Here is a 23,571-nt window from a genome sequence, read left to right on the forward strand (position 1 = left end):
TTTCTGAATGTTGAGCTTTAAGCCAATTTTTTCACTCTCCTCTTTCACTTTCATCAAGAGGCTTTTTAGTTCCTCTTCACTTTCTGCATTAATGAATTATAAATAGAAAAATTGAGAATGTTCAGCATATGTCAATCTCAAGGTGATGTTTATGTTGCTGTGCTGGAAAGATGGTTGATGTCTCCAGGAAAAAATGTCATTTAAACTGATAAAGTAGACAGATGGGCGGTAGGGGGAGTTGCTCTATATAAAATTCTTAAAAAAAAAAGAAAAGAAAATATGCATTAATGTGGATTGCTTTGTTATATGCTAAAGCTTATTTATTTAAAAGACCCAGTAGTATGGATGACAAGAAGGCTATCTGGAAATGGCTACTTTCATTTTGATTCTAGTTAGAATTTTTAAGATGCCTTTCAATAGGTCTTAGTTATGGAGGCAGCTCTCCTTGTCTTTGCTAACATGAGGTAATTAGTGGAAACATAACTCAAAATAGTGGCTATTGTAATAGTTTTGACAGATATATTTGCTTCTTGCAATTTGAATATGGATGATGATCTTCAGAGGGGAGTTTCATTGAAACAAAATAAGATTCTTCTGTGAGGATTTTTTTTTTTAAATAAGGTATGTTGTTTGCTTGAGAAATTTGGTCAGAATTTTCCTTCCCATAGATTCTCATTTTTAATTATAGTAATTCTTAGGGGAAAATAAACAGTAAAGAATTTTCAAGGGATTAGTGAATTTTGGATAAAAATTGGGGGACGCAGTTTCCCTACTGATAATTATTTTTCATGTTTCTCTTTCCAATGTCCAGTCATCTCTCAAGCAAAGTATCTTTTAACCAGTTAATTAATAACTTTGCTTTTTTCTTTGATTCCTAGAGAAATCAGAAGTATAATACAACTAATTTTTTGTATGGTTAGATTATAATTATGTGGTTCCTTGAAGTGCCAAATTTATTAGACTTTTCAGTGTAAATTTATACTTAAAATTGTTTTGACACTAAAATTTTGAATCAGTTCATATTTAGTTGTATTTTTGTCATGATTTTGAATTATAACATCACTGTATTCTGTTTTTTAAATTTGTTAGCTACACACAAATCCATGTTTTTATCAGTCTTCTGAGAAGAGCCAGCTCTTACCATTGAAGACAAATATGTGGTGCTGGTTGAATCCTGGAGATCGTTTTTCTTTCTTAGTTGACAAATACATTTTCTGTGTCTTGTCTACACATTCTGAAATGGAAATGGAGTGTACTTTAAGGTAAGATTGCCTGATGAAGTGTGATTAAAGTAATGATATTTGTAATCTAATTCCTCAGTTATCCACAAAAGCTTCAGTTGAAACCACTCTAAAATTTAAATATGGTGGCAGTGTAGGTCTTTCTTGATGTGTGTGTGTGTGTGAGTGTGTTTCTAGAAAACAGTTGGTTTTGGAAGCTTATGCCTCAGTAGTGATTGCTTCTATATATTGCATCTTTTACAAACACTGTGTTTAGAATGCTTTTTCCATCAAATAATAATCAGGATATTTAATGTGAAACTGACTATATTTTCTTAATCTTTTCTTTTTTTAACTTTAAAAATTTTCTTAAGGTATTAACCTCTGGTTTAGACTATACTTGTGTAATTCCTCTTTCTTATAAGAATAACAGAAAATATAAAATAGGGAAACTGATGAAATGAGGCATTACAATAAATAGCTGATGTAAAGTTATAATTAATGCAGTGAGTTTTATTGAGGCAGTCATTAGCAGATTATTTGCCTTTGTTTAGCTTTTAAATTATAGAATATTTAAATTGGACCTATAGAAGTAGATGGGCAAAATTAGATAGAGTATGTTCTTTGATTGCATTGGTATTAAATTAAAAATCAATAAAAATACAATATCTAGGAAGATCTTCAAGTATTTTGAAATTAAGCAGCACGTACCAAGTAGCCCATGGGTCCAAGAGAAATCTCAAGGGCAATTAGGAAACATTTTGAACAAAATAATACTGAAAGCATAACAGAAACATTTATGACAGTAGGCATTAGAGGAAAATTTATATTAAATACTTTTATTAGGAGAGAGGAAAGCTATATAATGAATGCTATATGCTTCTACTTTTAGAAGATTGACAATCAGGAGTAAATTAATCCCAAAAAGGAAATAATAAGAAAAATAAGACTAGAAATCTGTGAATAGAACATAGACAAATAACAAAGAAAATCAACAAAGCCTAAAGTTAGTTCTTTGAAAAGACTGATAAAATTGATGAGACCTTAGTAAGGCTTACTAAGGAAAAAAAAAGCTGGGAAACAAATTATCAATACCAGAAATGGAACAGGGGGTATCACTACTGATCCTGCAGAGCTTGAAAGAATAATGAAGAAATTATTCTTTAAAATTCTATGGGAGTAAAATTGATGGCCTAAATGAATACAGAACATTTCTTGAAAAACACAATTTACAAAAACTGACACAGGAAGAAATAGAAAATCTGATGAATCCTATATTCATTAAAGAAATTGAGTTCCTAATTTAAGAATTTCCCACAAGGAACTTCACCAGTGAATTCTTTTTAACTGACAAGGAATAAATAATACCAGTATTATACTTTTTTCTCCAAAATAGAAGAGAGTACACTTCACCACTCATTTTATGAAGCTTTTATAATCCTAATAGCAAAATCAGATAAGAACATTACAAAAGAAGTAAATATAGACACAAATTCCTTATAAGAAAATATTTACAAGTCACAACCAGCAATGTGTAAAAAGACCAAGTGAAATTTGAGAACTGCAAGGTGAGTTTATCATGTAAAAATCAATCAATGAAATTTTCTATAACAGATTAAAGAACTGTCATTTCAGTAGATGCATAAAAGCAGTTGTGACAAAAATTTAATACATGTTCATGATTAATTTTTAAAAACCTTAGAGAAAACTTGGAAAAGAAGGAAGTTTCCATCCTATAAAAAAATACTTAATAGTGAAGTATTGGAAAGTTCTCTCCCTACTGTTGGGGGCAAAACAGAGATATCCATTTACTGGAGGTCCTAGCCAATCCAGTAAGTCAAGAAAAAGAAACAAAGGGCATCCTATTGAAAGAAGCAAAACTGTCTTTATTTGCAGATGACATTATTGTCATCACTCTAAATTCTTTCTGATAGGTTCCCTGTTTCCTCTCCATATATTAAGTTCTTGTAGTTTTTACCTTGCTCCTTCATCTGTAACATATATATATATATAAAATATATAGTCTTTTATTTCTTTTTGTTTTTGATGGATGGGATTGTGTTCCTGTCTTACTAGTTCTTTGAGGTTTCCAGCAGTAGAGTTTGCAGGCAGTTGGGTGTGGAGATGTGAACCTCTGGGATACCTCAGTCCAGTTAATCTCTCTATACTTTTATAATACATGTCGAAATATTTTAAAATTTGAATAAGAATAGAAAACATGTGCTTTGTGTAAGTTATAAGGACCCTGATTTCATTATAAACTTTTTCTTCCAACCAGCTATGAATTTAAGAAAGAGGTTTGAAGAACAAAATAACAGTGCAAAAGCTTGTCGTTTCTTCAGGTTCTCATTTTACTCATGCTAGCATGCTTTTCATGTAGTATTTAGAGTCTGTATAAATAAAGCCCGTTCATAACTGACTTAGAGCTTATGGGTATATACACATTAGCTCTAGTGTGTTCATTTTTCACTCTGTATATGAATTTGTACAATAATGAGATTATTGTACGAAAAGCTGTACTTTTTTCACAACTCAAAGTAAGAGAAAGTGAAAAAAAAGTTTTATATTTTAGTTCAATTAAATTATGACGTATTCCATATAGAAGGGCCAACGTTAATTTTGCATTCCTGTTGCCTTCCCAGTAGTGGGTGCTTAGCAGCCATTTTGTTGTTCGGTTGCTCAGTCATGTCCGACTCTTTGCAACCCCATGGGCTGCAGCACGCCAGGCCTCTCTGTCCTTCCCTATCTCCCAGAGTTTGCTTAAACTCATGTCCATTGAGTTGATGATGACATCCAACCATCTCATCTTCTGTTGCCCCCTTCTCCTCCTTGGTTTCTTGAATACATGAATGAAATACTTTATAATATTTTCCTCATCTGAATCTCATTGCTGGTAAGTAAGTACAACATTATCTCTCTGGAGTGATTGTTTTCTTTAAAACATTCTTGAGGAAAGGAAAGTAAATCATTTGTACCAAATTATTTTTTCTTTCAAATTGTTAAAGTGCTCAATACTTAGTTTCCATTTAAATAGCTACTTTTAATCACTATTTAATTTTGGACAAAATAATGAAATGTTGATGAAAATGCCATTGTAGTATGAAAACATGCATGTTTATAATTTATTTATAATTATTTTAAACTTTTAGGTCTAGCTCATTCATATTAATATATTTTGTATTAAAGACAAAATATATAACTTATATTTAAATACAACAGACTATAGTTTTAAAAATAATTGCCAAAACAATCTTTATTTTTGTTGAGCTAAAACTATTTACATATTTATTTTTGGCTGTGCTGAGTCTTTGTTGCTGTGTGTGGGCTTTCTCTAGTTCCGGTGAGTGCAGGCTGCCGTTTGTTGTAGTACATGGTCTTCTTACTGTGGTGGCTTCTCTTGTTGCGGACCACGGGCTCTAGGTGCATAGGCTTCAGTAGTTGTAGCACGCAAGTACTGGACTTCCAAGCAATCTTTAAAAGGAAGAAAAGAGTTGGAAGATTCACACTTCTCAGTTTCAAAACCAGCTACAAAGCTATAGTAATCAAGACAGTGTGATACTTGTGTAGGAAAGACATATGGATCAATGGAATAGAATTGACAGTCCAGAAATAAACCCTTGCACTATGGCCAATTAATTTACAATGAGAGTGCCAAAACAATTAAATGGAGAAAAGAATAACAAATGGTGCTGAGACAAATGCAAAATACTCCTACTTCACACCATATAAAAATAGATCAGAGACCTAACTAAAAGAGCTAAAACTATGAAATCCATAGGAAAAAACACTTGGATTAGGCAGTGATTTCTTAGATATAACACCAAAAGCACAAGCAAGCAAAAAAGTAGATAAATTGGGCTTTATCACAATTAAAAACTTCTGTACTTCTAAGGATGTCATCAAGAATGTAAAAAGATTGCCCTCAGAATGAGAGAAAATATTTGCAAGTCATGTATCTGATAAGGGACTTCTATCCAGAATATATAAAGAACCTTTATAATTCAGTAATAAGAGAACCCAATTTCCAAAATGCATACTGGACTTGAGTAGACATTTCTTCAGAGGAGGTACCCAACTGGCCAATAAGCACATGAAAAAAGATGCTCAACATGAAATATAAATGAAAGCCACAATGAGCTCCCATTTCACATTCATTAGGATAGCTACAGTAAGACAGATAGTAAGAAGTGCTGGTGAGGTTATGGAGAGATTGAAACTCATATATTTTGGTAGTGGGGTTGCAAGTCTTTGCTGCATCTGTGGAACTCATTCTGGCAGTTCCTCAGAATTTTAAATGTAGAGTTACTTGTGACCCAGTAATTCTACTCCTAGGAATATACACAAAAGAACTGAAACCAACTGTATACACAAAAACTTGTATGATTCTATCTATATGAAGTGTCAGAAAATGTACATGCCTAGAGACAGAAAGTAGATGGCAGTTGCCAGGGCTGGAGAAGAGAATAAGTGACTGCTAATGCATATGGTGTGAAAGTGCTGCAGTCAGTATGTCAGCACATTTGGAAAACTCAGCAGTGGCCACAGGACTGGAAAAGGTCAGTTTTCATTTCAATCCCAAAGAAAGGCAATGCCAAGGAATGCTCAAACTACTGCACAATTGCACTCGTCTCACAAGCTAGTAAAGTAATGCTCAAAATTCTGCAAGCCAGACTTCAGCAATATGTGGACCGTGAACTTCCAGATGTTCAAGTTGGTTTTAGAAAAGTCAGAGGAACCAGAGATCAAATTGCCAACATCCGCTGGATCATCAAAAAAGCAAGAGAGTTCCAGAAAAACATGTATTTCTCCTCTGTTGACTATGCCAAAGCCTTTGACTGGGTGGACCACAACAAACTGTGGAAAATTCTTAAAGAGATGGGAATACCAGACCACCTGACCTGCCTCCTGAGAAACCTTTATGCAGGTCAGGAAGCAACAGTTAGAACTGAACATGGAACAACAGACTGGTTCCAAATAGGAAAAGGAGTAGGTCAAGGCTATATATTGTCACCCTGCTTATTTAACTTCTATGCAGAGTACATCATGAGAAACACTGGGCTGGAAGAAGCACAAGCTGGAATCAAGATTGCCAGGAGAAATATCAATAACTTAAGATATGCAGATGACACCACCCTTATGGCAGAAAGTGAAGAGGAACTAAAAAGCCTCTTGATGAAAGTGAAAGAGGAGAGTGAAAAAATTGGCTTAAAGCTCAACATTCAGAAAACTAAGATCATGGCATCTGGTCCCATCACTTCATGGCAAATAGATGGGGAAACAGCGGAAACAGTGTCAGACTTTATTTTTTTGGGTTCCGAAATCACTGCAGATGGTGATTGCAGCCATGAAATTAAAAGACGCTACTCCTTGGAAGGAAAGTTACGACCTACTTAGATAGCATACTAAAAAGCAGAGACGTTAGTTTGCCAACAAGGTCTGTTTAGTCAAGGCTATGGTTTTTACAGTGGTCGTGTATGGATGTGAGAGTCAGACTGTGAAGAAAGCTGAGTGCTGAAGAATTGATGCTTTTGAACTGTGGTGTTGGAGAAGACTCTTGAGAGTCCCTTGGACTGCAAGGAGATCCAACCAGTCCATCCTAAAGGAGATCAGTCCTGGGTGTTCACTGGAAGGACTGATGCTGAAGCTGAAACTCCAATACTTTGGCCACCTCATTCGAAGAGTTGACTCATTGGAAAAGACCCTGATGCTGGGTGGGATTGAGGGCAGGAGGAGAAGGGGATGACAGAGGATGAGATGGCTGGGTGGCATCACCGACTCGATGGACATGAGTTTGAGTAAACTCCAGGAGTTGGTGATGGACCAGGAGGCCTGGCATGCTGGGATTCATGGGGTCTCAAAGAGTCAGACACGACTGAGCAACTGAACTGAATGGATATGGAATTTCTTTTTGAGACAGTGAATACATTCCAAAATTAGATATTGGTGATGATTGTACAACTCTGTGAATATACTGAAAACTACTAAATTTTATACTTTAGAAGCATGAATTTCATGATTATGTAAATTATGTCTTGATCACTATTGCCAAAGAAAAGGAGAATTCATTTATCTTTGTTTATTTAAATTCCAAGTTTTTAATTTTTAACAAATTCTAGTTCACTGTATTATAAATCTGTGATAGTTGATTGCTCGAGGAAGTATTATTTGAAGCTAAAAATAGGAAGATATTCATGTTACAGTGGCAATATTTATATTTAAATAAAAGTGTACTAAACTCATTTGTACTTTGACCTGTTTGGAACTAAATGTTAAATAGAATTTTTTGGGGGGTTGGGTTTTTTGTTCTTATGTCTATTCTTGGTAAATACTAAAAAATTTCCTTATGGCCATAGGATGTATATTAGTGGATTTATGTCAGAATAGAAAAACTAGAAATGGAATGGATGATGTTGCTCAATTTCTAACACTGTAAGTTGTGAAAAGCCGTAACATTTCTCTAGAGTGTTTCTTAATATTTTTCAAATAAAATAAATGTTAAGAAAATTTGAGGGAAAAAATTAGAATTTGGAAGCACGCCTGTGTGTTGAGAGTAAAAGATTTGACTATTTTGTGGGAGTGCAGTTTTATGGGTAAAACTATTATACATTTTTAACTCCGAATCCCCTGTATCTGGCATAGTATCTAACATGCACTAGGTATTTTTAAAATATTTATTGAATGAACAAAAACTGTAGTGTTACCCAGAAACTTAGTCTAAGTTTTTTTTTTGACTGATTCCTGCCGTGAATTCAAGTCTGCCTTTGAGGGAGGTTATTACTAGGAGATAACACAAAACAAATAAGATAAGCCACTAATTATTCTCAGCTAGACAAATTTTAAAAATCTTATATCTTTCATTTTAAAAATTTCCCTTTTACTGAGAAACATTTTACACATAGTAAAATTTACCCCCTTTAAATGTATAATTTGATGTCGTTTGACAAATTTATATAGTCACATAAGAACCACCACAATGAGATATAGAACATTTTAATTTCCCCCCAAAATTCCGTCTTGCCTCTTTGTGGTCATTCCTCTCCCCCACCCCAGCTTCTGGTGACTACTAGTCTGATTTCTGTCCTTTCAGCTTTACACCTTCAGAATGCCACATAAATGGTTTCATATGGTACGTACTTTTGTGTCTGGCTTCTTTCACTTAGCAAACTGCCTTTGAAATTCCCAAGATATTGTATAATCAGTACTTTTTTCCTTTTTATTTCTGAGTAGTATTTCCATCTACATTTTCAAATTGTCAAAAAGATAAGTTTGTTGATTCCTGTCTATGCATACATAAAGAATAATGATTTAGAACTTTGGGTAATCTTACCACACTTTGCAGCAAGTAGGAGGCAGTTAGTTTTGCTAGTATGTTCCACATATGACCTTGGATGCTCCTTTGTTGGACTGCTAGTTGGGAGATTTCACAAGTGGCTATAATGGCCAGGACCTCAGTAGCAGGTGTGTGTGAACTTGACCTCAGGGTTTTGTTTTTTCTTCAAAGCCTAACTAGTTTAGCTGATGTTCTTACAGTTTGCATTTTCTCTTTGGAAACTTGGAGGTGATCTTAACCTTTTTAGATAATCTGGACTTATTTGCCTATTTACTAAATAAGTAAATAGCTCTTCATCCTTCATAGAGATGGCTACTGCCCATCTTATAAATAGCTGTGGTTTCTAGGCCTGTGCTTTGGGAAGATTAATGTGATGGTGATACAGTGGGCAGAACATGAAGAACATATTCTAGTCTATGTATTTTATTCTGGTATACTATAATCTGCTTTTTGTCTTCCTAAGTCTGATAAAAGTGCATGACTCATCAGTTAGATATACTTGGGAGAGTCACAGAATGTCATGGTACACAATAGAAGTGTTTTCAGTTTAAATGATTAATAAATGAATTTCAATTGTATTTTATAGAAATAGTCAAATGCTTGATGAAGATGATATATTGAATGAAACACCAAAATCTTCCTCAGTTGATTTGCCTGTTAAAACACCCAGTGCCCCACAACTGGGAAGAAGCATAGAAACAGCAGAGACCCAGACCACTGTAAATAATGTGGTAAGAAACTTAAGATCTCATCCATTTATAACATGTTACTTAAGTTGTATTGAGGAGAGAAGACAACTGATATTAGACATATCTTGACAAAATTGCTAGCGTTGACCTGCTTTTCCTGTTTTTAAGTAAAGCTCTAGAGAAGGTCACGCTAGACCAACCCTTCAGCTAATAGAAATGTTGAATTTCTTCCTTTGAGAAATTTAACTAGTTCAGTCCACAGCTGCAGATGGGTTTTTTAATGGTAGCTTTCTTCAAAGTAAATCGTTGTGAAGTTTCATTAAGGATGCAGGATTATTTTTAGCAATTAATATATAGGTGCCTTTTAGTCTTTCATAGGTGAAAGTAGAGACTTGAGTCAGCAACAGCCAAATCCTTCCCAGAGGAAAAGAATCCTCCCAGCATGGATGTTGACAGAAAATTCAAGTGATCAGAACCTTTCAGTCATCAGTGAAGGTAGGTTTTGTTTCAAGAAAATATATGACAGAATTTGAAAGTTTTTGAACAAGTAAAGATAAAATTGTAGTTGTATATGTGTGTAACTTAGCCTAACATTTCTTTAGGAGTCTTCATGAAGTTTAATTTAAATCATAAATTATTATTTTATGCCATTTATCAAACACCATACTACTACTTACTATTATTTTTTAATTTTTTATTCTTTTAGCAGCTTAAAACAATACCCATTATTAATTCACAGTTTTAAAGTCTGGGCAGATTTGACTTAGTTGTCTGTTGAGATTTTCATGAGACAAATCCAAGTGTCAGGCTGGGCTCTGACCTGGGTGTCATGGGATATACACTTAACAAGGTCATTTCAGTTTTTATGGAGAATTTGCTTCCTTGTAGTCGGAGGACTTGTTTTCCTGCTGACTATTGGCCATGGCTTCTCTCAGCTACTGGAGGGCATTTTTCAGTTCTGAACTTCATCTTCAAGGCCAGCATGGCCCAACAGACCTTCCTCCTGCTTTGCATCTAATTTCTCCTTGGTGACCAACTGAGAAAACTCTGCTTGAAGAATTTGTTGATTAGATCAGGCCCATGTACATTATCTTCCAGTTAATTAACTCAGGATAAACTGATATGGATAAACTGATATGTAAACTTAAAAATAGGTGCAACATTTATTTTGCCATATAACCGAATACAATCATGGGTATGATACTGCATTCACAGTCCTGGGGATTAGGGCAGGAAATCTTGGGGAGGGGTCATTTTAGAATTCTGCAGACCACACTAATGTCTCTCTACTTGTCCACTCTCCTAATATTAATATATCATAATTTAAGCATTATCTTATTATTTAACTTTTGTCACTGTCCCAAATTTTAGTGTCATTAAGTGTGATTAAAAACTGTGTGACTATCTTAGAAGTCTACCATTATTTTGTTGCTATGGTATAAATTGTAGAAAGGAAATTACTTGATCAGAAACTTACAAGTATTAAAGGATCATGACATGTTACTAAAATACTCCCTTTGTACTAAAGTGGGAAAAAAAACCATTTTGAAAAATTGTTTCCTGTCAACTCTAGGTTTCACCCATAACAATATGTGCCATTTATATATGTAAAAAAATAGTAAAAGTAAATGTAGAAGAAGTAGGACACCCATTAGTGAGAGAATTCACTGGAGCCCAAATGACAGGGATTGAATCCTAGTTCCTCTGCAAATTCTGCTAATTATTATTATTATTTTATTTTAAATTCTGATGGTTTTTTGATTTATACTAATTTTAGTTCTGGATGTCATTAAAATAGATTTTCAAACAAATCTGTTAGGGTCATGTCTATGATAAAAGACAAGCACAGTAAAAACATTTCAAATTAAATTTAAAAACTACAAGCACACAATGTTATGTGCTGAAAGAGTCAAAGATGATGAGACCAGTGTTCTAGCACAGTTCATTGTCGTGGCAGATACCACAGTGATTTATGTCATCTTCTGGATATTCCCATTGATTAAAGATTATTAAACTTTTTGCTACATTGTATTATTCATTCAGCATTTCATTTGCAACTTCTCAGTCATCTGAGGTTTAATTTCTGTTGGCTGCCTGTTTTCCTTCATGTGGGCACATTTTCCTATTGTGCTATTGGATGTTGGATGTTATGAATGAAACAGTATAGAGACTTTAATTTTATATTCTTCTGACTAAATATTTTTATTCTAATAGGCAGTAACTTGGCCTAATAGAAAATAGGAAATTTTCTTCCTGTTTTTTTTTCCCCCAAGATTATGAAAATCTTATGCTTTACTTTTAAAAAAGATATTTTCAAAATTTCATATGATCTTTCACCTACACAAATGCAGGGCATAAAATAATGTGTGATGAAGTCAGTGATGAAAGAGCCGGAGATTCATGTGAGCAAGGATTATTCCTAGCTCATTGCAAGCCTCGATCTCAACTTTGCAGCAGCAGAAGTGGAAGGGGGCAGCATTTTGGCCTTGCCACTCCTTTTAGCTCTGTCTACGTTGTCCTAGAAAGGAAAGAAGCATCAGAGCTGATGGAAATTTCATTGTTTGTCAACCCATTCCTTCCTTTCCTTCTCAATTAACAACTCAGGGATCTGTACAGAATATTCCTTACTTAAAATGCTAATTTGGATTATAGTAGGATCAGAACAATCTTTTGGCGAGAATAGGTTATATATTATGTGTTAAGGGAGATGTGATTTAATCTGGAGCATTTTCACATTTAAATCTAAGATTTCCTGGTAAGAGTTTTATTTATTCCAGGACAGTGGTTTTGAATTCCCTACTCCCCCTATCATTACATATATATCTTTATCAGTAACATTTCTCATTAAGTGTGGTTCCTCTCCGTTTGCAGGAAGGGAGTGGGAATGGGAGAGGGGGCAGACACTTCCTCTCATTAGAACATTTTCTGTAATATAGAAAGAATAACTATTTAACCAAAAATTGGCCAGTGTGAATTTCTTCCTTGCAAGCAAGTTCTTTTCTTTCAGAGTTGTTTTGTACTGTAATTGCTTCTATACTATCATTATTACATTACTTATAATTGTCCAGAATATATTTACTTCCAGTTATGAATATACCCCTTTATTTTCACTTGGTAAATGTACCATATAAAATATGAAGCACTTTTTTTGACACTTCACCTAGAAAACACAGATGAGAGTGATTTGACATTGCTTTAGACAGGCATATTAAATAGCGTGTGTGTGCTAAGTTGCTTCAGTCAGGTCCGACTGTTTGTGACTCTATGGACTATAGCCTGCCAGACTCCTCTGTTGATGGGATTCTCCAGACAAGAATGCCATGCCCTCCTCCAGGGGATCTTCCCAACCCAGGGATGGAACCCCCTATCTCTTATGGCTCCTGCATTGGCAGGCAGGTTCTTTACCACTAACACCACCTGGGAAGCAGCCCCCATTATATAGTGCACAAAGCTAAAGCTTCAAAATAAAGTCTTTGCATTTAAGCATTTCTTATAAATTCCTACTTTGGGGAAATATAAGAAAAAAGATAGGTTAACTTTTTTAAAGACAGAAATTTAGAAGGAAATAACAGTTTAGTACTTGAATCCAGCTAATTAAAGTTTGGAGTACTTTGACTTTTTCTGCTCTGTAGTTTTTATTATTGTTGTTATGTTTGTTTAAGTAGTTTATCACCCACATCAATAGACCAATGCTAGTGATTTTTAAAAATCAATTTCCAGGATGCATTTAAGGTTCATTTAGGTATAGGATACTTTAAGTCTTTTACAGCTTTAATACTACATTGTTTGATTGATCTTTATTTAGACTACCTGAAACCATCTTGATATTTTTGAACCATCTGTGTCTTTAAATACAGGAAAAATAATAATGTTAATTGATGTTAACTGACTTGACTTACCTAAGATCATAATAAATGGCAGAAACATAATGAGATGTAGCTCTGCCTGACTGTAAAGCACATGCTCTGAACCATATCACTTTATAGCCACCTAAATTTACCCTCTGTATGTTTTGGAGGTTTAGTTTTGTTTTTGCTTTTTATTTTATTAATATGCCCTTGCATTCTCTTTTAGATCTTTTCTCAGTTTAACTGTTGTTTTAATTCTTATATGTACATGAATGTTTGCTGTGATCAGGCTATCCTTTCTGTTTTTCAGCTAATATACTTCTAGTTTATTTAGTTTTCTGGGTCCCCAGGTATTATCCCTTGGATGTTATCATGAGTTTCTTAGACCTGAGCTGAAATTTTTTCCATGTCCCTTAGTGATTGGTAAGTGAGTATATTTGGGCAAAGACTATCAGAGCTTCCCCTTCTCTTTGCATATGTTTGCTTCCTTAGCTCTCTAGGGCCCAGGACAAGGTATAACTCCTAGGGTTTGATGTTCTTGGTAGATTAAAAGGAGCTTTTATATTTTCACTGGTTTCATGCTACCCTTTAGTATTCTTCTTTCCCCATCTTCTAACCCCCCAACATGAAGTAATGAAAAGTGACAGATGCTGATAAAGGTTGAAGTAGTAAATAGTCCCCAAACTGTTTGGTTTACATTTAATTTTGTACAGTGAATATTTTCTCTGTGACAATACAGATGATAAATATTTAACTGACATTGTTTAGTTTGATTATAGTTCAGTGTTTACTTAAAGTTGTTATTCTGTTTATTTCAAGAAACCTTGTTAAGTGGTCTGACTAATTCTGATTGTTTTTTAGCCTCTTGGATTTTCTAGATGTATAGTCATATCTATAGAATTATGATAATTTTGACTCTTCTGATCTATTTATTGCTTTAAAAGCATTTATTTCATAAGTTAGATCCTATAAGTTTTAAATAAAAATGGATAAAATTGGCATCTCTGTTCCTGATTTTAACAGGAATTGTGTTAGTATTTCAGCATTTATTGGTATTTGATTCTGATATTCTTATTATGTTTGGGTTGATTGATTCAGGGATAACTTGAATTTTTTGAAAAAATTTTTGGTATAGAAACAGTTCTGCATTTCATATATTAATGTAATTAATGATGTTGGTAAGTTTCCTATTGTTGCACTATGCTTGTGTTCCTGGGATAAGTTCATTTTATCATGATGGCATATTATTTTATGTTGATAGATTTATAAACATTTAGGACATTTGCATCTATCTTCCTAAGTATGGCTAATATTTTTCTCCATATGTGCCATCCATGTTAGATTTTGACATTATAGGTATGTCAGCATTGTAGAAAATGAATTAAGTGATTTTTTAATATATGTTCAAGGACAGAAATATCTCTCTTTTTTTTTTTTTTTTTTTTTAAGTAGAACTTTCCTGTATCACAATCTGGTCCAGTGCCTGCTTCTAGTAGTTGATAGTTCTGGAATAAGAATAGGTTAAGTACCTCAATTAAAAAGTAAATTAAAGGGGAAAAAAAAAAGAATAGGTTAAGTTGACCAGTAAAAAAGAAACACCTCAAAGCAGATTAGAACAACACACATTTAATGTATAAGGAATTATCAATTCAAATTGGTGGAGAAAGGATGCATATTGTTAAATACAATGTGCGAGAATTAGATGTCCATCTGGAAGAAAGTAATAATAGAGCACTCACTGCTCATGTCACATTTATAAATAAGCTTCTACTGAATTAATAACCAATGTTAAAAATTGAAACTAAGGCATTTGAAGAAAATTTGGGGAAACAGTTTTTTATTACTTCTGGGAGACTTTCCTAAGATGATGGGAAGCCTAGAATAATGGAAAATTTGACAGACAAATTTTGGTCCACAAATTCCAATTCTAGATATTTATCCCAGAGAAGTAATAGCATGTATACTTTTAGTCCTGTGTGTATTCTTGTATTTGCTTAAACTTAAGAAAAAGCTGAGAAAATATATATATAAAATCGTTAATATGGCTGTTAGGAGTGGTTTGTTTGAAGGATAAAATTAGATGGATATGATTTTAATGACCTACTACATATAGTTGAGCTAGCACTCATGTACTGTTAGTGTAATTGGCTCATATAAGTAAATGCAGTTAGTAATTGTTCAAAATAAACTGATTTGTAATAGTAGCTAATTTCTTTTACATTTTTATCATTTAACTGTACTCATCCTGAATTTAGAAAAATGTATTTTATATACCAGATATAAAGATTGTTATGAGCCATTGGGCTTCCCCTGTGGCTCAGCAGTAAAGAATCCACCTGTGATGCAGGAGACGGGAGATGCGAGTTTGATCCCTGGGTTGGAAAAATCCTCTGGAGGAGGAAATGGCAACCCACTCCAGTATTCTTGTCAGGACAATCCCATGGGCTGCAGTCCATAAGGTTGCCAAGAGTTGGACACGACTGAGTACAGCATAATAGATAGATGAGCCAGCTAACTTATCTATCTTATATGTGCTTTGTGAAGAACACTTAAACAATATCAAAATGACTTCTTGCTATGCAAAAAGAAAGAGCTCTGGTCCCTAGAAGGAATATTTGTAGTATCTCGTTTGGAATTTTAAAGAATTGAATATTACAAATGTGTATTTTTAAATTTTAGACTTTTATGTACATCTGTGACACACAGAATGTGGTAACCTGCCATTTGTGCAGAAACTGTGTCTTATTTATAGTTTTTAGTTCCTAGCATAGTAGACAATATCATGACTGATTATTTCCCTTGGTTTGACAATTCACATCTGTTGTGTCATCAAACGATATAGTCAGTTCCATTTAGCTTTATTTCTGACAGTTTCTAAAATGGTAGGAAATGTTGTCCTAATTTAGATTTAAAACAAAGATGTAAGTAATTGATGCCAAGTTTACTTATTAGTTTATACGTGTTTCTTTTGATAAATATATTACTTTTATATTGGTTCAGTGATTTTCCTGTTTAATAATATGGATAATATTCTATTAGTCCATATTATCAATTTTTATTATCAATTTCAGGTCATTTCAATATCCTTTAGAACAGCTCTGAGCAAACTGTAGCCTATGAGCCAAATTCAGCCCACTGCCTGTTTCTGTAAAGAAAGTTTTTTTGGAACATAGCCACTCTCATCCATGTATGTATTATCTGTGGTTGCTTTCACACTACAAAGGCAGAATTGGGTAGTTGTGACAAATATACAGCCCATAGTGCTTAAAATATTTATTCTTTGGCTTTTTACAGAAGTTTGCTAACCCTTGCTTTAGAACATTAGAATAGTGACTACAGATTGCCTTACATACCTGTATCCAGGCTCTCAAGGGACCTTTGGACAACTTTCTGTTTATGCTCACAGTTTAATTACTCATACATATTCATTGAGTGCCAGTATATGCAGAGTACATCATGAGAAACGCTGGGCTGGATGAAGCACAAGCTGGAATCAAGATTGCCAGGAGAAATATCAATAACCTCAGATTTGCAGATGACACCACCCTTATGGCAGAAAGTGAAGAAGAACTAAAAGGCCTCTTGATGAAAGTGAAAGAGGAGAGTGAAAAAGTTGGTTTAAAGCTCAACATTCAAAAAACTAAGATCATGGCATCTGGCCCCATCACTTCATGGTAAATAGATGGGGAAACAGTGGCTGACTTTATTTTGGGGGGCTCCAAAATCACTGCAGATGGTGATTGCAGCCATGAAATTAAAAGACACTTACTCCTTGGAAGGAAAGTTATGAGCAGCCTAGACAGCATATTAAAGTTAGATAAACAAGACCAACTAAAAAAAAAAAAAAAAAAAGCAGAGACATTACTTTGTCAACAAAGGTCCGTCTAGTCAAGGCTATGATTTTTCCAGTGGTCATGTATCAATGTGAGAGTTGGACTATAAAGAAAGCTGAGCACTGAAGAATTGATGCTTTTGAACTGTGGTGTTGAAGAAGACTCTTGAGAGTCTTTTGGACTGCAAGGAGATCCAACCAGTCCATCCTAAAGCAGATCAGTCCTGGGTGTTCATTGGAAGGACTGATGCTGAAGCTGAAACTCCAATACTTTGGCCACCTGATGAGAAGAGCTGACTCATTTGAAAAGACCCTGATGCTGGGAAAGATTGAGGGCAGGAGGAGAAGGGGATGACAGAGGATGAGATGGTTGGATGGCATCACCGACTCAATGGACATGGGTTTGGGTGGACTCTGGTAGTTGGTGATAGACAGGCAGGCCTCGTTTGCTGCAGTTCACGGGGTCACCAAGAGTCGGACACGACTGAGCAACTGAACTGAACTGAACTGAACTTTGTGTTAGCCGCAGGTCTAGATGCTGGAGACACAAAGTAGGGAATAGTGAAGAAGGCACAGGAAGGAAGCCTCTGCCCTCATAAATTAGAGAAGAAAGACAACTAACCATGAAGATTTCCCTCTTTAGATCTTTTTTCTTTTCTGATTAGACAGTTCATAAATTTTTTAACAAAATATGATACTGACTTAAGTTTCTCCACTACACTGAACCTTGAATAAGGGTTATGACAATGCAGTGTCCATTGTTATTGGAGATTTATTTTCTTTTATTAGTTAAGTTTGTAGAGGTTGCTTTCCCTTTTCAGTTATTTTAGGTTTTTAATCTGTCTTTAAGGTAATTTAAGGTGCATTTCTCAATATAGGTGGTAGGGGCTCAGTAAGTATGTGTAAAATTCATTGATTGCTATAGGTCAGATTTTCTGTTATAAAAATTCATTGCTAAAATTAAGAAACTATCCATATGATAACTAATATACATGTGATACTCTGATAATTTATGTGTCTTACCTGATTTACTCCTCCTAATAACTCCATGAGTTTTTATAATTCCCCTTTTCTAAATGTTGAGACCAAAGTTCAGAGAGGTAAGGTTAAACAGTTAAAGCATGGTGCTTGCCCACATTAGCCTCTTGGCCTGGATATCTTCAGGGCTGGAGTTCTTGGCCATGGTGTTGCTTAATACTTCTTGAGATTTGGAAATATGCATTTTCAGATTGGCCTTAATATAGATAGAACTTTAGTGTTTGCTCTTTTATCATTTTTATTTTTGTTTTCATTTCTTTTTTTGGGGGGGTATGGATTATTGACATTTGAAGGTACAGGAGATAATTTTCTTCTTCTTTTTCCTTGTGTTTATGTGCTTGTGTATGATTAAGATAATAACGTAACCCGGGAAAGTGAAAAAGAAAGAGTCTGCAAAGAAAAAACCCAAGTAAACATAACACAGCAAGGAAAAAAGCGATTAATTTCATCAGGAAGTTCAGAAAGTACATCAGCAGAGCAAGACACAGGAAAAAAGTGCAAAAATGATGATCAGGAAGAGTCTATCATTTCATCCAAGGTGATTTTTAAAATATTCATTATTTGGTTGTTTATTTTCTCCATCAAATGTTCTAGTTAGGATAATTATATGCTATATATATCAGTGAAAAACCAAAAATGCTTTTTATATTGTTTCTCAAGATTTGTTATTTTGTTTGATTTTGTTGTTTGGCTTTGTAATATAGCACTTGCAATGTAGAAAACAGAGCTATTTAATTTAGAAATTTTCAGACTGAGAAATAGGTGGAGACCACTTGACTCTGGACATAATTTGGTACCTCCCTTTTGAAACTCTGGGTTTTTGGTCATTCTCAGACTGCCTGTCACTACTTTTCTCTTGGTAAATATTAAGAGAGGAACAATTAATGAGTAGTTCTTAACAGCCTGTTGCAGAATTACTTCTGGGTTTACTTGCAGTATTTATAAATCTTTTCTATCCTCTTTCAGTTTTTGCTAATTCATTAGAATGGTTTGGCTGACTTAAGCATTCTTTGATACTGGGTACTCTAAGAAAATGAGATTATTGGATGAATTTCAAAAGAAAGGAGGGGAAAAAAAGAGATGACTCTGGGACAAAAAGATCAGGTATTCTTCCTTTCAGGAGAAGAGTGGCTTTAAATTATCATTTTCATGATCCTTGTAGTCCTGTGGCTAAGCTCTCTGGGTCTCCATCTGTTTAGTCTCAGAGAGAGCCAAAGGAATAGGATTGCTTTTAGAATAGTATGCACTCTCAATGTATGACAAAAACCACTACAATATTGTAAAGTAATTAGCCTGCAACTAATAAAAATAAATGAAAAAAAAAAGAAAAAACACATAGATTTTAAAATATAACATAGACAAAATGAACATGTAAAACCTTGTTATACAGTTGAATAATGCTTGTGGTGTGACATGACTTTTGAAGTAAATTATATGTTTTAAATGCATGAACAAGAATAAATCAATATCAAATCCTAAAAAAAAAAAAAAAAGAATAGTATGCACTGGATTGATTGAAATCTCAGCCACTATCCCAGAGAATCAGGTTTTTTATAGTTCTCCCCTCACTCCTGCCTCCTCTCTAGTGAGAAACAGGATCCTTTCTTCCAGCTAGAAAGCAGGGTCTAATCACTATAGGCTTAACTCTTCTGCTTATTTATGGAGTCAAGCTTAATAAATGAAAACAAAATGTATTCTAACTCACATATATTGACCATAAAAACTTAACTATACATTTTATGTGAATTTTGAACCCTAATATTCTCTGCTCTACCCTCTAAACGTATTATTGACCTAAAGCAAATAGATTTCCAGATATTTCTCCAGCAAAGATTAGTTTATTTGGGATCAGTCGAGAATTGTATTTTGGAGTCTTCAGCCATGGGTGCAAGTTCCTGCACAGCAGAGGAAAGAGAATGCTTTTATAGCCCATAGTAAACAAATTTCATGGATTTTCATTGGCTGAGTCTTTGCCATGAAGGAAGAGGACTCTTTCTTCTTCCTCTTGCACTCTGCTGTTATTTCAGGGCATGAGAACTGTACTTTCTGGTCTCCCAACTCTATTTAATTTTTTATATTTCCCCATTTTGGTCAAGATTTTTCTCTGAAAGCATTGCTAATCAAGAGTCAGGTTTTCAGTGACTTTTTGTCCTTTAGTGCCAGGAGGGACCTTTGCTGGGTGTGGCATCTCACATTGGAGTGAAAGTACACAGATTGGAAACCTATTGAAGTCACATTCAAGTATCAAGGAGAGGTAGGAGGAAGAATTTTCAGGCACTTTTAATCTAAACTTTGTATGTTATAAAAATCATAGAGATTGGAGGATATTGAAGTGTTCTGTCATCATCAAAGGTTTGACAGACAAGCTGCCAACAGGCCTGGTCTGGATATCTTCAGAAAGCTGTCTCATCAGATGTCATCTATTTCAATTCTGGGAAATCTTTTCTTTCAGGTCATCAGATAATGTGCAGATCTAGTCAGGGTTTGGTACATTTTTTATATGTGTCATGTGAATCCAAGAGGCTCCTTCTTGGGGTTTGGTGGCGCAAAGGCTGGTTAGCAGTACATGATAGGGGCCTTTCCAGTGAGGTTGAAGAGAGTTCTTCTGGAGGTGTTTCTTTCCAATAGACAAAATATCCAGTTTATCAGGTATATTTTAGGTCATTATCCCCCAGGAGTACACTGTGAAAAGATTGCTCTACTAAAACACAGTTATTTTTAATAGCATTTAGGCTTTTGCTATATTGGAGTATCTCTCCTTTTACCAGTTGTGAGTCAAAAGAAGCAAGAGCATCCTGTGACTCTCTTCAAGTGCGAGAGCTTATGAGTTCTGAAAGGGGTGGGTCTGAGATTCAGAAAGACCAATGACAGTGCTTTTGGCCAAGGCATTTTGGCCAAAATTTTTGGAGGGCCTTTACTAATTTTGTCAACTGAGTAATAATAATGCCATTAGTGCATTCAACTAAATGGGGATTGAAGATGGTAAGCACAGTGAAAGTGTTGAAAATTGGCCAAATAGCACAGACTTGTTGAAGTACCTGACCAATAAGAAGTGTTCCTTGATCGCCATGAAATTTGAGAGGAATTCCCCTGATAGGGATAATCTTTTCTAAAAGGACTTTAACCACAGAAGAAGCAGTAGCGTGTTTGCAAGCGATGCCTGTCTGTGTGTGAAAACACACAGACCATTACTAAAACATATTTGTATCCATGAGCCAGAGCAAGTTTTGAGACCTTGAATGGTTCATTGGGCTGTTTAAATTGTCTGGGAACATCATAAACAAGCTTTCTTGGGTTGTATTTCAGACAAGTGGGACAAGTGAAGTAGATATTTTTGATGGCCTTGTTAATATTTGCACATCAATATTGATTGATGAATGCTATCATTTTGTCAGTAGACCAGTGGTTTAATGCATGTACAGTGCTGAAGAATAGGGATTTTAGAGTGTCCAGGAGGACTGGGTTATTAGTCTAAACCAGAGCTTCCTCTTTTATCAAACCAACAATTTTTAAATTTCCAATCTTGTTTTTCCTTTTCTGAAGCCAGTTGTTAGGCTTCTTTAGTCTCTTTTTTAAAGTTATCATTTGGGAAAATTTCTCTTTGGACCAACAGCCTGCTATTGGCCCCATTGCTATTGGCCCCTTGCTATTGACATTCCCTGCAGAAATGTCATCAAAGTTATTTCCCTTAGTTTCCAGAGACTCAAGTGTAGAATGTCCCAGAATATTAGTAATACCTAAAGTGGCAGATAAAAGTATTACATCCAGTAAATATAAGGGTCACTTAAAATTTTATTTCAGCAGGAAGTAAGGAAGTCACATTGCTTCACAGGATTCCAAAATCATAAGCTGCTGTGTAGTGTATAACTATTATATTTGTGTATAATATTGTAAAAGTGTATACCATCAGTATAAATATTGGCCGCTTTGCCCTTGGCTTAAATACAAGCCCACATGAGAGTGTATAATTCCGCCTGTTTGGCCAAAGTAGCCAAAGGTAAAGGTGCTGCCTCAACAACATCAAAAGGAGTGGCAAAGCATACCTAGCGTCTTTACCATTGTTACCTTTTAAATAAGAATGTCAGTGAACCTTGAGAAGTCAGTGTTACCCGGAGGTCTTTCCTGTAAACCATTGTGAGTCAGGAGGCGGTCAGTCAGTGTCCTCTGTGGTGGTCAGTTAGGGGCTTCTTTGGTGACAGAGGGGAGAAGAGGAGCAGGTCCAGCATAAAGGAGTTATGTGAGGAGAAGTTAATGAAAGGACTTACTTCTTAGGACACAAGGCACCTGATTGAGAAATATTAATTGTGATGAGAATTCAGGAGGGCTTCTACTGCATGATGTACAAAAATGGTTAAAGGGGATCCTGTGATTTTCTTGGTGGTCTTAACCAAAAGAGCAGTAGCCATAATGGCTTTAAGGCAAGCAGGGTATCCCTATACCACAGAGTCCAGTTCCTGGCTGTAATGCAGTGTGGGTTGATGGTGGACCCCTGGTTTTGGGTGAGTACCTCAAGGGCATTTTCTTCCTTTTTGTATATAAAAAGGAAAGAAAAAAAGAGAATCTGATAATTGGGATTCTCAAAGGCAGATGGGTTCATGAGACGCAACTTTAAGGCTTTAAAGGCTGTGTTGTTTGGTTCTTTCCGTAAGTTTGAGTCATGATTGTTACTGTTTAATAAAGCATACATAGGTTTGGCCATAAGAGAGAAATTTGAAATTCAGCTTTGGAAATAACCAACCAGCCCAAGAAGACTTAGCATATAGCAGGGTAGTCTTGGGTTTGGGGAAGCTTAGGATATCATGAAGTGTATCTGGATCTCCTTAAAACTTTTGTGCTGATATCAGATGCCCTGAATATCAAACCTGGGTTTGGGTAAACTGTAATTTTTCTTTGATGACCTTATGTTCCTAAAAGCTTTGGCAAGTGGATACTGTCTTTTTGTGAGGAGGCTTGAGAAGGAGAGCAAAGAAACAAATGAAACACATATTACAACAAAGTAGAACCTCTAGGGAACCTTACATAATCCAGATCAACCTTTAGTATTTGTAAGAAATAAGGATTCTCAGCAAAACCCTGAGTCATTACTGTCCAGGTAAATTGCTTTTCTTCCTAAGTGAGGGCAGAAAGATATTGGTCAGCCTCATCAACTGGAATGGATGTTAGTAATTATGGTATTAGGAACAACAGTGTCAAGGGATAACAATGTTGTTTACTGCTCAGAGATCCTGGAGGAACCTCCACCCTCCGCCCCTAGGTTTTGTTCATCTGACTGGTGTAAGGGTTAGTGAGCCCTTGAGCCTTGTAATGTTCTTTTATGGTCTTTATGCCTTTCAGGGCTTTCTTTTCTTATAGAATATTAATTAAGTCTGGTTAAGTGGTTTTTGAGGGATCTATTTGAATCTTGGGATGTGTGCTGTGAGTTTTGCCGGTATCAACTGGAGATTTTACCCATAAGGGGAGTGGTAACTAGGGACCAGTGATCAATATTTCCAGATCAGTATTAGCTCTAGTACTATCAGAGGCAAACCAAATAAAAGATGTCAAAGGACCATTTCATTCACCTGGTTCATTACTTTGATAACTGTTGTCAAATTCTAGAATTATTTCCCCTTTT

General features: G+C 35.0%; 1 protein-coding gene across 5 annotated transcripts in view; it reads left to right on the forward strand.

The window, feature by feature from the left end:
• The window catches only part of APLF (aprataxin and PNKP like factor), a 91,181-nt gene that overhangs the window by 22,893 nt on the left and 44,717 nt on the right, over positions 1 to 23,571 (forward strand). For 4 of the 5 annotated variants that reach the window (XR_006269467.1, XM_043468931.1, XM_043468933.1 and 1 more), the window contains 4 exons: positions 1,090 to 1,262; positions 9,137 to 9,281; positions 9,608 to 9,734; positions 18,311 to 18,495. Coding sequence is in view for 4 of the 5 variants with exons in the window: in XM_043468931.1 (XP_043324866.1) it covers positions 1,090 to 1,262; positions 9,137 to 9,281; positions 9,608 to 9,734; positions 18,311 to 18,495 (630 nt within the window). In the remaining variant the exon portion in view is untranslated. The remainder of the gene's footprint in view (positions 1 to 1,089; positions 1,263 to 9,136; positions 9,282 to 9,607; positions 9,735 to 18,310; positions 18,496 to 23,571) is intronic. The other variant, XM_043468934.1, reaches the window with a different exon arrangement.

The sequence above is a fragment of the Cervus canadensis genome, chromosome 5, assembly GCF_019320065.1.
Source record: "Cervus canadensis isolate Bull #8, Minnesota chromosome 5, ASM1932006v1, whole genome shotgun sequence".
Taxonomy (NCBI): Eukaryota; Metazoa; Chordata; class Mammalia; order Artiodactyla; family Cervidae; genus Cervus; species Cervus canadensis.